The sequence below is a fragment of the Canis lupus genome, chromosome 2 (assembly GCF_003254725.2).
Source record: "Canis lupus dingo isolate Sandy chromosome 2, ASM325472v2, whole genome shotgun sequence".
NCBI lineage: Eukaryota > Metazoa > Chordata > Mammalia > Carnivora > Canidae > Canis > Canis lupus.
In genome coordinates, this window is record NC_064244.1 from 13,218,051 (window position 1) to 13,234,616 (window position 16,566).

The 16,566-nt window shown below is 34.4% G+C and overlaps 1 protein-coding gene across 9 annotated transcripts in view; it reads left to right on the forward strand.

The window, feature by feature from the left end:
* ARHGAP12 (Rho GTPase activating protein 12) overlaps positions 1-16,566 on the forward strand; it is a 147,761-nt gene that overhangs the window by 78,361 nt on the left and 52,834 nt on the right. For 5 of the 9 annotated variants that reach the window (XM_035712971.2, XM_049097128.1, XM_049097145.1 and 2 more), the window contains 2 exons: positions 9,800-9,925; positions 13,590-13,664. In XM_035712971.2, coding sequence (XP_035568864.1) covers positions 9,800-9,925; positions 13,590-13,664 — 201 coding nt within the window. The remainder of the gene's footprint in view (positions 1-9,799; positions 9,926-13,589; positions 13,665-16,566) is intronic. The other 4 variants (XM_049097142.1, XM_049097146.1, XM_049097119.1 and 1 more) reach the window with 1 other exon arrangement.

Sequence of the window (16,566 nt, forward strand, 5' to 3'; positions counted from 1 at the left end):
TCCTAGAAATAAGAATCTCCTTCACTGCCAGTAAAGCCATCTTATATCTAGTTATCTGCATATACTGAATTTTCTACATGAGGTTGGTCATACATTTAATCTTTTTTTTTTTAAGAGAAAAAAGCAACTCAGTATTCCAGCTTATTCTCATATGTAAATATGTGTTGTAATTGTGCCAGTCATTAGCAACATGTCCTGAGAAGATCTTCTGGGGTCTCACTGGATACCTCTTTTCAGATAAGTACATCAGGGCTGAGTCTATCTTAAGGCAATGGGTTTCAGAGTGGTCATGTGCTTGTAACTATTAGTATTGAGATAATTTTAAATGATATCTGAGCAAACGTTTAAATTTTAATTGGTATTAAATTTTGATATAGAAAATGACTGGTTAGCAGACATGTCGTGTTAAGTAGACTTTAATTCTTAAAGAAATTTGTCTTTTTGCCAAAGTAAGTCAATTTAAAGAAAAGTATTAGTATAAAGATACATAGATGTAGAAAAAACCACTAAGGTGTTACTAACTTGAAGATTGGGAAACACTGTCTAGTAAAGTATAATTGTGGTTTCTTCCTTTGTGAATGTTATCTGGCCTCTAATTATTTTATGAAATTATGAGGCTTGATACTAGTAGAATAAGATACGTAGCCAGTACTTGATTTTTAAGAACACCTTTGTGACCTATCTTGAGCCAGTAAGTAGCATAAGAACTCCATTATATGTCTGAGAACTTCTCAAATGTTTAGATCTTAAGGAATGATGTAGGTTGCTATGATGCAAACTTGGCAGGGTTCGGGGTAAGTAGTAAGGATAAAGGAAGTAATAATTCTTTCGGTTAATTTAGCTAAGAAGTATAGCCCCAGAATTTTCTTGGTAGAAATGCCTTGTGAGATCTTCAAATAAGCCTTTGTATTTATGTATTTTACATGTATTTTAGCATGTATTTTACACAAGTACTTTCTCTTTTGCCCAGCTCAGCAGAAAAAAACTATTTCATATTTTTAACCATTTTTTAATACTTTCTAAATGAGAAGTTGTATGAAAATTTACATATAGCTATAGAATTGTTCTTAAAAATGCTTGTTTGCAACATAACAGTGTTAATGAAAGATAACTTTTATATTTTGGTCACAAGACTCATGCAAAGGATTATGAAGATATTCTCACATTGTGGGCTTTCTTTTTTTTAAGACTTAATTTTTTTCGAAGAGTTATAGGTTTACAATAAAATTGAGAGGAAGGTACAGAGATTTCTCATATATCCCCAGTTCCTGCACATGCACAATCTCCCCCATTATCAACACCACTTACCAGAATGGTGTATTTTTTTACTAAGGATGAACCTACATTGACACATCATAATTATCCAAAGTTCAAGTCTACCTTGTGGTTCATTCTTGGTGTTGTGTATTCTGTGGGCTGTATATTCTGTGGGACAAAAATACACTGATAAGTCTACCATTATAATATACAAAGATTTTCACTGCCCTAAAAATCTTCTGTGGGCAGCCCTGGTGGTGCAGCGGTTTAGCGCCGCCTGCAGCCCAGAGTGTGATCCTGGAGACCCGGGATCGAGTCCCACGTCAGGCTCTCTGTATGATGCCTGCTTCTCCCTCTACCTGTGTCTCTGCCTCTCTCTCTGTCTCTATGAATAAATAAATAAAATCTTTAAAAAAAAAAAAAAATCTTCTGTTTACTACCTCTCCCAGCCCCTGACAACCACTGATGTTTTATTATCTGTATGGTTTTGTTGCATTGTTTTTACTTAAAAATTAACCATAAAATAATGCCAAGAATAAATAAAGACCTTATCAATACCTCACCATTTGAGTTATAGAAGAATCTTTTGTTGTATTGCATCTTACTTCATAGTAGTTTTTGATTGCCTGGAGTAAGATCAGACACAAGACTTTTGAGTGATTTGTCCCAGGTCAGGGTCCACTGAAAGAAGAGGCTTCCAGGATGACCTTACATGAGGAGCAATTTGGAACTTATAGTTAACTCATAGCTAAATATTTGTTTATTTTTGTACAACTTCTGTACTTTCCATGGTCAAAAAACTTAAACATTCAACACATTCAACATTGAGAAACCTCCTTGTGGAGATGTCCTTGATGAAAGAAGGCAAGGGACTGAGTCATATCAAAACTTTTCAGGGTATTTTCACAACAGTGGAAATGGGTACTGATTGTGATCATTATTGAGTCATTAGTTTGTGGTATTATTTCATTTTCTGCCACTATTTGCCACTTAGGATTAAATCAGAATGGGCAGTTTCTTGAACTTCTAATTAAATTGGATGTGAGGAGAAGGTTTGATTTGGGTACAGTGGGAATGAGGAAATAAGGCAAAGTGTTTTAGAACTACTACTTAATAATTTTTACTATATGATAAAGAAAATTATAGTTAAATTTTGTATCCCAAGTAATTTACCACTTAGTAAATCCAAACTTAAAAACAAAAAAAATTCAAACTTAAGTTCTGTCAGATAGTTTCGTAACTCCCAGTGCAAATGATAGAAACTTAGCTCCTGTTTTCTGAATACATGTTTGGTGGCCAGCACTGTATAGATGTTATCATGAATGCAAATGCACAGGGCATGGTCTTTATCCTCAAGAAGTTTGTTATAAATTTAGAAAGAAGCATTTATATATGACAACTAAGTGAGACAAAGTATGTACACACATACATTTGTGCATACCTGGCTCTAGATTGGGTATAGGTGAAGGGTACCATAAAACTAGACTAGAGGAAGGACTGGGAAGGAAAAATAGGATGAATGAAAAGAGAACAAAACAAAGCATCTTCAGCTGAAAATGAGTCTGTTATTTAAAATTCCAAGTAAAACACATGAAGAACCCAATGCTAATATAAGCATGAAAAAATCAATCAGAACATTGTATTCCAGTTAAAATTAATTTTGTAGATAACTTAATAAAGATTTTAAATACGTTATGGATGGAGGCTTTCCTTCAAAAAGAACTAGAAATTATGGGGAAAAAAACCAAATGATATCTGAATAGGTGAATATGATAAAAAATGAATTAGAAAGATTTCAGATGAAAAACTCATCATTGCAATAAAAAATGCAGTCAGTAATACAAACAGAAGGGCAGGAAGATAACAAATATTTAAGTATAGCTAAGAGAAATGGAAGATGGGTGGGAAGTTTCCTATATTGATAAGCTAGGAATCCAGAAGAGGAGAATGGAGGAAAGAAGGGGAAATGATATTTAAAAATATAATTTCCAGGAATTTTCTAAAATTGAAGGAAAGCATGAATCTTATAACTGGAAAATATGCCATAAATACTGACCAAGATAAATAAAAAACATTTACATCTTGACATATTTTTTGCTGGGTGTGCAGAACTTCAACATAGGGAGACAATCATTACAGCCACCAAACGGTAATAGACCAGATTACCTACCATGATAGATTGCATCATTGGATCCATTCTTTACCCACTTCTGTTTTAGTGCTCTTCGCTGTGTACCTTTGTAAAGGCCTCCTACTGTGGGTAAGGGTATATTCTGCTGTTCTTTGAATTTGGTCATATGAGTTGCTTTCCCTGATGATTTATTTATGAGCAAATATGTCACCAATGGGCATGTGCACCAAAAAAATAGAATTAAAAATTTAAAAATGAACAGAGCCTCAAAAATCTTTGGGAAGATACAAAAGATTTAATATTCATTTCATCAGTGTTCTAGAAGAAGAGAAGAAAGAAAGAGTGTGAGGTTCAAAAATATTTGCAGAAACAGTGTTGAAAACATCCCAAATTTGGCAAAAGATAAACCAACAGAAATCAAGAAGTTGAGTAACACTAATAAACAGGATAGACCTAAAGAAATCCACATGTAGGCACCTACTATTCAGATTTCTGAGAACTAAAGACTTCCTCTTCCCTTTCCTCCTAAAATAATCTTGAAAGCAGCTCAATGAAACAACACAGTATCTATAGATAATAATGACTTGAATGGCAGTAGATGTCTTACCAGAAATCATGAAGCCAGCAGGAGGTGATATAACATTTTTCAAGTGCTAAAAGAAAAAACTGTAAACCTGTAATTGTACATTCAACAAAAATGCTCTTCAGGAATGAAAGTAAAATAAGATATTTTCAGATGAAAGTAAACGAAGATATTTGTTACCAACATCATGTCTGCAAAGAATTTCTATATGAAGTCTTTCACACAGAAATAAATGATAATTGAAGAAAACTTGAAACATCAGAAATGAAGAGGTTACAACAATGGAAAGGTTGAATATCTGAGGAGATTTGTCTTGAGTTTTAAAAATTATGTCTGACATTCGAAACATTTCAAATGAACTCATTCTGAAACATTTCTGAAGTACTCATAGGTAGAGATGATACAACAGCTGAATACCATAAATAGGGGAGAATGAAATGATGTAATTTTTGGTAAGATTTTTGCATTTCATTTGAAATAGTAAAATGTTGATAGTAGATGGTGATATGTGAATTGTAATCCCTAAAACAAGGGCTAAAAACTAGTAAAAGATTCAAACTATAGATGAATTAAAATAGAATAGTAAAAACTTTTCATGTAGCCCATAGGAAGGCAAGAAAGGAGAAACATGAATGAGTTACAAGATAGAAAACATCTAAAATGGCAGACTTAAAGTCTGTATACTATTACATTAAATATAAATATATTTTTTAATTATTTATTTATTTATGATAGTCACACAGAGAGAGACAGAGACACAGGCAGAGGGAGAAGCAGGCTCCATGCACCGGGAGCCCGACGTGGGATTCGATCCCGGGTCTCCAGGATCGTGCCCTGGGCCAAAGGCAGGTGCCAAACCGCTGCGCCACCCAGGGATCCCTATTACATTAAATATAAACGGTCTAAACACCCCTGTTCTTTGACAAAGGATAAAAAAACCATGACCCCAGTATTTGCTTCTACAAGAAGTGATGTACTGCTATATATTACATCATTCTAAAGGTTATTTGTCAAATAATTTACAGTAAATTTCATACTTCATGGTGAGGTGACAGAAGCTTTCTCTTTAGAATTAGGAATCAGATTTGAACTTTTTTAAAATCACTGCTTCTATTCAACAAAGTAAAAAAAATAAAATAGAGAAGAAAGATACAGTTGTTGTTTTGATTAGAAATTCAAAGCTATTGAGAATTCTGCAGAGTTGCTGGTTATAAAATCAACATAAAAAACTACCCATCTCTCTAGTAAAAAGTCAGGTTTGAAACGTGATAGAAATAAAGATCCTCTTTACATTAGCAGCAGCAGTAACAACAAAAGTTGTAACTAAAAATATGCCTATAAAGGGTTTGTAAGATTTTTATTTTTTAAAGATTTATTTGAGAGAGGGAGAGAGCATGAGTGGTGGGAGGGGCAGAAGAAGACTCCCCACACTGCAGAGAGCCTGACTTGGGGCTTGATCCCAGGACCTTGAGATCATGACCTGAACCTAAGACAGACACTTAATCAACTGAGCCACCCAGGTGCCCTGGTTTGCAAGATCTTAATGAAGAAAATTTCAGAGCAGAATTGAAGGACTTAAAACCTGAATAAATGGTATAGTTTACCATTGTGATCTTGCATCAGGAGGCTCACTGTTGTAACAGTGCCCACATTAATCTATAAATTCACTGCATTTTCATTTACTTTCTCCCTCTCCACGTTTTGGGGACTGATGCTCAAACGTCTATGAAAAACCAAAATATTCCTGAAAACGGGAGGTAGGGCGTGTGAGGGATGGAGTTCTTGCTTTGGTGATGAAGATAAGGTAGTAAGAGCACACGTATAGTGAAATAGACCAGTTGAGAAAGAAACTAGAGTAGAAAACTCAGATGTATAGCATTATAAATCAGTGGATTAAGCATGGACTGTGCAATAAATGTTGCTAAGATTATTGGTTATTCACGTGAAAAAAAATGAAATATAGACCTTGACCTCACTTCACACTTGATGATTAATTCCAGGTAGATGAGAAATGTAATTAGCAAAACTTTAAAAGCTACAGAAAGATACATAAATACCTTTCACTTCAAAGTAGGAAGGATTTCTTTTCTTTTCTCTTCTTTTTTTCTCTTTTCTCTTTCTTTTCTTTTCTTTTCTTTTCTTTAAGTTTATTCATTTGAGAGAGAGAACAAGTAAGAGAAGAGACAGAGGAGGGCAGCCCTGGTGGCTCAGCAGTTTAGCGCCGCCTTCAGCCCAGGGCCTGATCCTGGAGACCCAGGATTGAATCCCATGTTGGGCTCCCTCCGTGAAGCCTGCTTCTCCCTCTGCCTGTGTCTCTGCCTCTCTCTCTCTTTCTCTCTCTCTCTCTTTCATGAATAAATAAAATCTTTTAAAAAGAAGAAGAAGAGGCAGAGGAAGAAGCAGACTCCCTTGCAGAGCAGGGAACCCGATATGGGGCTTGATACCAGGACCCTGGGATCATGATCTGAGCGGACGGCAGACCCACAACCTACTGAGCCACCCAGGCACCCCTGGAAGGACTTCTTAAAACTATAATAAGGAAAAACTATAAAAGGAAACATTGACAGATGTGATTACATCAAATTAAACAAAACACTTGTCTTAATATAATAAAAAGTACCATACATTAAGGGGAAAAACTGAGCTACAAACTAGGAAAAAATATATTCAACTCACGTAGCTTACAAATGCTTTAGAAGCCAAAGTAACTTCCTGGTTTCTTTCTGTGTGTAAAAGAAAGCCCCCCCCCCAAAAAAAAAAAAAATTAAAAAAAAAATAAAAGAAAGCCCAGTTGAAATTGGGCAAAATATATGACTAAGCAATACCAGAAGAAGAAATACATGAAATACGTATATGAAAAGATATCCAAGTTTAAGGTAATCAGAAAATATAAATTAAAACAACTAGCTAACATTTCACCTGTCACATTTTTAAATGTGTATGTGTACTTAACATTTATTTTATATACACAAGTGCATACATACTTAACAGTACCAAGTAGGGTAGTGCAAGCCATTCTGTTCTGCTGGTAGAAGTGTAAATTAGTATTACCACCTTAGGGCATATCCGTTTGTAGCAAAATGGTTAAATTATATCAACATTAGTGAAAATAAATGAGTTAGAACTGCATACTCACCAGCATGGATATGTTTTTAAAAATCACATTGAGGGATGCCTGGGTCGCTCAGTGGTTAAGCATCTGCCTTCGGCTCAGGGCATGATCCTGGAGTCCTGGGATCGAGTTCCACATCAGGCACCCTGCATGGAGCCTGCTTCTCCCTCTGCCTGTGTCTCTGCCTCTCTTTCTGTCTGTCTCTCTCGTGAATAAATAAATAAAATCTTAAAAATAAAATAACGTTGAATGCAGAAAGCAGTTGAAGAATGATGCATGTGGTATGACTCCCATTTATATAAATTTTAAAACTCCAGAAGTGTGTGAATGTATAGCGACATAAGTATGTATCAAAGTGTGAGGACAATGATGACCACTAAGTTATATGTGCTGTTGAGGAAAGAGGGAGAGGAATGGAATCTGGAAAATATATTCAGAGGGCATCTAATACATCTATATTTATTTTTTCTCCCCCCTAAAGATTCCTAAAGCAATTGTTTTATATTAAATATGCTAAAACTCGATGGTGAGTTTTCATTATGGTTATTATTCTTTTGTAATTTTGAAATAATTCAAATAAAAATTCATCTAAAATTCTTAAAAGGTATTTTTAAAGAGATTAGAAAAAGTTGTTTTTGTTTTTTAGGGATTAGAAAAGTTTTAAACTTAGCCATCTTGTTACCTGGGGGGTGTGTGTGTGTGTGTGTGTGTGCGTGTGCATGCACACACACACATGTTTTAACTGTGGGGTCTTGTTGTTTTTCCTTTTTCTAATTCTGTGACACTTTGTTTTTGTCTTCTGTCTATATTTTATATCTGACATTTTATTTATGCTTTGTTTTTGTGAACATATTGTTGCCTGATAAAACTACCAGCATGTTTATAGTTGCAATTATTGCCATTATTGCTGTTTAGTTTCACATTTTTGTTGCTACACAGAAAGGATTTCTAAACAACTGTAGTAATTATAAAGTTCATAAGCTAATATAGGTGTATCCATTAAAGTTCACACACATGCTTCTACACAACTATACATCTTAATTATTGCTAATGATGATTTTATTGAAAACATAGCTCAGTTTAGGTCTCTTTTCACTTAGAGATTTGTGACACAGAATATTTTGGGGGTAGCCTTTAAGTTTCATCTCTGTTCATTCTAGAAATGATCCCTTTATGAACTTCTGTGACAAATTTTAAGATTGCTATTTGTTAAGCAACAGTGATTTAAAAGCAAATGCCATATGTGATTGCCTGTCTTTGGCAAATTTTAATGTGAAGAATTAAATTTGGGAGATAGTTTAGGGAGTGTGTGTAGGCTCATTTTGGGGAATTAAAGAAATGACATATTGTGGAGAAAGATGTTGGAAGATTCTTTAATATTAAAAACATTCCTATAATTTTACTGAAATGATAATGAATCATTAAAATTTTAAGATTTATTGGGCTTCTTAGGGGTGGGAGAAGTAGATAGGTATTTGATATTCTTTGCTTTCAGGAAAAGAAATTGGCTGTATAAAGCAGCATACTTTTTTTTTTTTTTTCCAGATTTTATTTATTCATGAGAGACAGAGAGAGAGAGAGAGAGAGAGAGAGAGGCAGAGACACTGGCAGAGGGAGAAGCAGGCTCCATTCAGGGAGCCTGATGCGGGACTTGATCCCAGGACTCCAGGATCATGCCCTGGGCTGAAGGCAGGCACTAAACCGCTGAGCCACCCAGGGATCCCCAGCAGCATACCTCTTAAAACTCATATTTCTGGAATATGAGTGATCTACTTGACATTTCAAACACATACTTTAATATCTTACAGATGTGTTCTTAATTTTATGTTATTTTTTGGGAGCAATTATTGTCTATTCTTTGTATACAACTGACGTATTCAGGATTAGTCTTTCAAACTAGTACAGTCTCTGCCTTCTGACCTGGTTATGTTTAACAACTTCAGAGAAACAAATAATAGTATGTTTGGCCTATAAATAAAAGCCAAAATAAAAGCAGCCCATTAAATGTGAGGATGCTGTTATATATATAATTGTTTTTAAAACCTAAACCAAAAATTGAACTCGTGGATTTTCTTTTTTTTTTAATATTTATTTATTTATTTATTTATTTATTTATTTATTTATTTATTTATTATTGATAGACATAGAGAGAGAGGCAGAGACACAGGCGGAGGGAGAAGCAGGCTCCATGTCGGGAGCCTGACGTGGGACTCGATCCCAGGACTCCAGGATCACGCCCTGGGCCGAAGGCAGGCACTAAAACCATTGAGCCACCCAGGGATCCTCTGAACTCGTGGATTTTCAAGAGAGGAGGAACATTAAAAAAAATAATTTGTCCAGTGACCTCATTTTATAAATTATGATAACTAACGTTTATTGATAACCTACTATTAGGGCAATATTTGGCCCTTTTTATACAGCTTAATTTTTACAACGCTTCTGTGAATGAGATATTTCTATTATGTCTGTTTCCCACTTGATGAAACTAAGACATGGAGAGACTAAATATTTTGCCAAACAACATTAACTTGGTCTCCCCAACACTGAAATCTCTGATCATCTCAGTTGAGCTACAATATGGTCAAAGATGAGAAAATGGAAGTCAGAAGAATTCCTGTGATGAACTTTGCCAAGCATCTTGTGTCCTGTTTAGATTCCATTTCTGCTTCTATCAATTATGAAGTATAATTTTATTTTTTTTGTCTTTTGTTTTTAGTATAATGCTTCATCTCAGCAGCAAAGAGAAATTATTAAAAGTAGGAGCTTGGACAGGCGGCTGCAGGAACCGATAGTATTAACAAAGTGGAGACATAGCACCATTGTGTTGGACACCAATGACAAGGTAGGACTTTCTGAGAAAATCTGTTGAGAATTTTGTTAAGTTCTTTATTCTTTGTACTTTTATTTTCTCTGTAGCTGAATCTCCTACTTTGGTGACTACTGTTGTATATAGCATCAATTTGTCCTGGAATGGGTTTTGGTTTTTGCAGCTTATTGATTTTTGCACAGTGGACTGACTCATCTGTGGCTTAATAATGCATACACTTGAGCCTAGTAGGTGATAGATATTTTTGGTAACTCTGTTTTAAAGTCGTATATCTGCTATTGTTTGTCTTCAGTCTCTAGGAGGTTTTAATAGTAAAGACATTTAATTTCTTAATCCCTTGAGAGAAGTGGAATCCCACTCCTCTGTTTCCCTAATTGTTCTCTGCATAAAGAGACTTCTTTTATTAATCTGAGAAGTAATATTCTCTGTTTCAAATAAGGGAAAAACTTTGATGCAAACATCAGAATGGAAAACCCATGAAGTTTTTACCTTCCTTGTGAGTTTTCTCTTTGTGTTATAGCTTCATTTTAGAGATGGAGTAGGAAATTTTTTGCATGAATTTATAGAACATTAACCATACTAATGTAAGAATGTGAGAATAATGGTAACACTCTAAAATTGAAAAGCTTATTTTAAAAAGACATCTGTCAAAAAAAAAATTAAAAATTAAAAAGACATCTGTCGCTAAGGACTCTTTTTTTTCTTTTACCATCAGACTTCTCTTTTGGCATAATTAACGGGTTTCCTGCATTTTCAGGTTGTTAGTGAAAACAGAATGAACTTTCCCTAAGGCATGTTTCTCAGTGGTACTTCCAGTTGTAAATTCCTTTATAAATTACCTCAATCAGTCAAAACAAGTTTTTGGGTTTTTTTTTTTTGTGTGTGTGTGACTGTAATTTTGGTTTTCGTGAAATTCAATGGAAGACTTTTTGTTAGAAACAGTCTACACACGTTGTGTATAAGAGATTAATAGAACAACAAAGTAGTAGACCAGTTTATAATTTATGTTTTGTAAGGTTATTATGTGATTTGAACATAGAGGGCATACCAAAGGAAAGAAATTCTGGAATTTGTGTTATTGAAGAAGAATGCTTGAAACTATTTTAGCATTGAGAATAACGTGAGTAGCTAAGATTCCTAGAGATTTTAATAGAAAATTCATTTAACTCCAAGAGCCAGATAACAGTTCAGTGTACACAAAGGCTTGTAAATGTTGTCATATATAATGCTCTAATACAAAAGCCATTGTTGAACCAACTCCACTGCTCTTCATTTTAGAACAGTGATTGTTTTGCTGATATAGACTTAAAATGTCTTACTTTTAAAATCTTTGAGATTTATTTTCAGTCTGTTATTAGAATAACTTGCCTGAAGTTCTCATGACGTTTCTGTTCTTAATGAGTGTTTCAGAATTGTGAGAGCATGATTTTCTTGAGACCAGAGATTTACTTATCTTTGGTAGAAATGTCTTTTTTTTGTTACCTGCATCTTAACCTTTATAAATGAAATTCTAGGTAATTACTTCATCAAGTAAATTTTTCTATTTATTATCACTACCTAGTATACATATTTTTAAGATTTGAGGTTAGGAAAGAGGGTCTGTACGTGAACAAACTAGCTGACTAATAGATGATGAAGATTAAAGAGTGTATAGCTTGAAACGTAATAAAGAAACCTAATATAATGTAGCAAATACTGTTATGATGATATAAGTCCTAATTAAGTTGTCAGACAACGTTGGAGGACATAGATTCGTATATGTCTGTGTGCGTGTATATGTGTGGGTGCATCTGTTTCTGCTTATGTATGGTTTTTACTAAAACTTGTTGGTTGTAGACATTTAAGATATATTTATGTAGGCACATACATTTATAAATATACATAAATTATATAAGTTTAAAATCTTTGTTGTAAGTAGTTATTTTTTTGTTATAAGTAGTTATAATTCTTGTACATTCATTATTACTGCATTTGCTGTATTTTTATTTCTGTAGGACAATCCTATGAAAAATAAATTGATTACCATTCACTTATTTTTTGCTTTGTGGGTCATCAAATCTTTATTTCATCTTTTTTCCAAACTTTTAATATCAGACATTCCTGTAGAAGTCAAGAAATCGAAATGTGAAACCTCTGAAGTGGAAAAAAAGTAACTTAAATGAGGCTATACTAGATTTGGATATTATGTGTAATTTTTTGTAAATATGTAATTTGATAATGATTTTAATATTTTCTTCATTAGTAGTATACGCCTTGGATGTTTGATTCATAAGGTTGTCCCTTCAAGGATTTTCTTGGTAAACTTTCACTGCTATCTAGTTTTTGTGTTTACAAATTTTATAAGGTATAAACCTGAAGATTTTTTTCCAATGAGTGGATATGGAGTTAACAATAAAGAAGTCAAGAAATGAAAAGTGAAACCTCTGAAGTGGAAAAAAATACTTAAATGAGGCTGTACTAGATTTGGATATTATGTGTAATTTTTTTGTAAATATATAATTTGATATGATTTTAATATTTTCTTCATTAGTAGTATAGGCCTTGGATGTTTGATTCGTAAGATTGTCCCTTCAAGGATTTTCTTGGTAAACTTTCACTGCTATCTAGTTTTTGTGTTTACAGATTTTATAAGGTATAAACCTGAAGATTATTTTCCAATCAGTGGATATGGAGTTAACAATTTGTGTATTGTTTTTTTTTTTTTTTTTTTTTAACAATTTGTGTATTGTTAACAGTACCTTGTCCGGTTTCATAAGCATGGTAGACTGAGAGATGTAGAGATGAATATGCAAAGACATTATTTGGTTTTATAAGAAAATTAATAATAGGTGTTGGCATATGATTTTTCTAATATTACTTTTCCTGAGATTACTCAAAGTATTTAGGGGAATGGAAAAGATTTAAATGGAGCTTGGCTATTGGTATCAAAAATGTGTTTCTTCAGCTTTGTCCTCTATGAAGAGTCTTATAAACACCTGTGGTAGAAATCACATAGTGTGTTTTAATATTGACAAAGCTGAATTGCTTTTAAAATGCACGTTATTGATTTGCTCATATTATATATTCTTGTAGGCTTACACATTAAAACGTTTTTTTCTAGTGAGTTACTAATCTTTAAAGTTTCTTTGCATTTAAAAAGATCTTGTTTATCTATAAAAATAGAAAGATATCTGTAAATTACTTTAAATATTAATAGTAATTTAATTTAATGTCCTATGTAGTCATTGACTTAAGTAAAGTTCTCATTCTGGCAGTTGCCACATCTTTCCTGTGACTTGCCTAATCCTGGGTATTCACGCTGACTTCACCAAGAGCCAGTTTGTATGGCGACTATTAGATTTTTATCCTTAAATGTTTAGATTTTACCTATTTTAAATGTGGTCAGTTCAAGCTAATACAACATCATGGTTTTAAGGCAACATGCATCATTTCTTTTGAGTAATTCTGTACGTAGTATTTAAAATAAACTATAATTAGTATAAAGTAGGCCGTATTTCATAAACTTTAAGACATCTGTAGTTTGCAGATCAGTACCATATTAATTTCCTAGCTGAATATAGAAAGGAGATAACTAGGAAAAAAAATTAAGCTTCCCTTATTAAGCTCTCCCACCATGAATAGAGGGAGAAATATAATGATATAAAATAGAGTAACATTTTTCATTACTTATTTCTTGTAGGAATCTCCAACTGCCTCAAAACCCTGCTTTCCTGAAAATGAATCTTCTCCCTCTTCACCAAAGCACCAAGATACAGTTAGTATGATAGCATATAGTATAATATAGTCCCATTATTTCAATCAGTTTCAGTAAATTAATTTTTCTCTCAATGTTTAAATATTTCTTGGGCTTCTAATAACTTCCGTTGGTTTTAAAGATAATAATCACAATTAAAATAGGTTTAAATTAAGAATGTAATCAGCTTTATAGACCTAAGAGCCCCTTTTTATGCAAAATATGGTATCTTCATGATTAATTTATATTGCCATATTTGCAAGTGACAAAATCATATTTGATCTTTAAAAAAATAAACGTAAAATCCCTGGAAAATACTATCAAATTATACTTTAATCTTTTCTCCTCAGGCCAACAGTCCAAAGGTAAGCAGTGTTTCCCTCCTCCTTCATGAGCACAGGCTCCACTCTTTTTCTGTGCTGTTAAATACAGTGCCCAGTCGATTACAGATGACTATGAGAGATATGGAACTCAACTTAGTTTGCTCTAAACTGAAAACTTCTCTTCAGAGACCTGGTTTAACTCAGGTGAAAGTTTGCTTGATCTGTGTATTTGTAATCCCTCCTATAATTGACTGGCTCTGCTATTCCCTTCAGTGGCTTTCCTTTTCTTTTAGAGTGAAGGCCAAAATTTTTAATGAGAACTCTGAGACATAGAGTGCTCTGACACTTGACTGCCTCTCCAGCCTCACCTCATATTCTTGTGTCCTCCTCTCCTTGGTTGTTTTCCTCCAGCTGCACAGAACTTCTTTCCTCAAAAGAGCCTGCCTTTCAGCTTGAGGTCTTGGCACATGTCATTCCTCTGCCCACTGAACCATTCTCTCCCACCTTTGCCTGTTTACTTCTGTTAATTCATTAGAGTTCAGTTCAGATTTTGCTTCCTCAGAGAATTTTATTCGAATCTTCTAGATTTGGTCAGATTTCTCTGTAATACTCTTTATAGCATTTAATTATGTTGCTTGGTTATATTAAATAGAATAACACTTTTCGTTTTTTTATTTCCTGTAGAAACCTTAAACCCTCTATTTGTGTCTGTCTTCCCTAATAGACAAAGAAAAGTTTCGTTAGAGCAGGAATAGAGTAATCACAGTACCTACTGTGTACCATATATTAGCTGTTCAGTACTTCTGATTTTTTTAGAGGCAAAGGTTTCCACAGATGTTTTTTTATTTTTCTAACTCTTTGCCCATTCCCTAACTGAATCAGATCTTTTATGGTTCATACCACATATTGTACACATTTCCTTCTGACATTGCTCAGGTGGTTCCCCCGCCTACAACATCCGTGGCTTTTCCATACTTAAAGTTAGAAAAGCTTTTAAGACTGGCTTAAGGGGCCTTGCCGGACTAATGTTAGCCTAATAATGATCTTTTCTTTTTTTCCTGAATTTCCAAGTCACTTATCCAGTAGTGTGAACGTTACCTCATGTACCCCTCATTTCCCTACTGAGATTTTAAATAAACTCCTACTAAAGGATACATAGTGACTACTTTTCTCTTTTTTGTCTTTTGCATTATTTAACACTGTCCTGGGTGCATAAGTATTAAATATAAAAAGTGGCGGTGTTGAGAATTATTGTATGAATCTAAGGTGTTACTACAGTACTGTCTTACCAGTACATTTAGAAAAGAGCAGAAATCTTTGTAATTTATTCTAAATAGAGGTAATATATAATTGCCAAAGAGACTATAAATTATTTACATGTTGGGATCCCTGGGTGGCGCAGCGGTTTGGCGCCTGCCTTTGGCCCAGGGCGCGATCCTGGAGACCCGGGATCGAATCCCACGTCGGGCTCCCGGTGCATGGAGCCTGCTTCTCCCTCTGCTTGTTGTGTCTCTGCCTCTCTCTCTCTCTGTGTGACTATCATGAATAAATAAATAAAATCTTAAAAAAAAAAAAAAAAAAAAAAAAATTATTTACATGTTGGTAAAAAGGAACCTCTAGGTTAGCTTAGAGACATGAAGTTGCAAATGTTTCACATGGAGTTAAAAGGACAGTTTGCAAATTATCTCCTAAACCATTTTACCCCTCCCAAACCAAACATTAGTTTGACAGCAAACTGGACCATTCTGGACTCACGATACCCCCTGCTGGCCCCCACAAGGAACTGCCTCATCAGTATTTTTCTCTTTCATTCTTTTGTCTTGGAATGAAAGTTGAAATAGCTTTGTGAATTCTACCTGAGTCCATTCTTTTTCACCTAAATATAGAGCTCTCCTTTCCCACTCCAGAGGGCACCTCTTCCATGCCGCCTTGCCTCTCCCTGTGGAGGCTTTTGCCCTCCTTGGCTTTTCCATCTCTTGCTCCTCTGTTCCCTCTTCTCAACTTGAGCTATTTCCACTGAATCTCACCCATGTTTCTCCCTCTTACCCAGTTCATACAGGGAGATGTCTTCCCTCTGTGAGTTAAAATCTGGTTCGTATGAAGGCTTGCTAGTAAGAAAAAGGAAGCTACAAATTTAGGAACAAAAATAACACTGTAATCAGTGTTAGCTACCTGGTGTCATCTTAAAATCTTGCAGATTGCCCACCTACCTCTTCAGTCTCTTCTGTATTATTTTTATTAAAAGCTTTATTGAAATGTAATTCATATTGAAATGTAATTCAGATGTACAACTTACTGACTTAGTGTACAGTTACATGGTTGTTTTAATATATTCAGATACATCAGATAGCCATCATCACAGTCAATTTTAGAATATTTTCATCTCAGGAAGAAACCACATTTGGTACCACCCCTCTAGCTCCATGTCTCACCAAGCTCTGAATGACCAGGACTCTACTTTGTGTCTCACTAGATTTGAGTATTTGGGACATTTTGTAAGAATAGAATCCTATAGGGACCCCTGGGTGGCTCAGCGGTTGAGTGTCTGCCTTTGGCTCAGGTCATGATCCTGGGGTCCTGGGATCGAGTCCCACATCGGG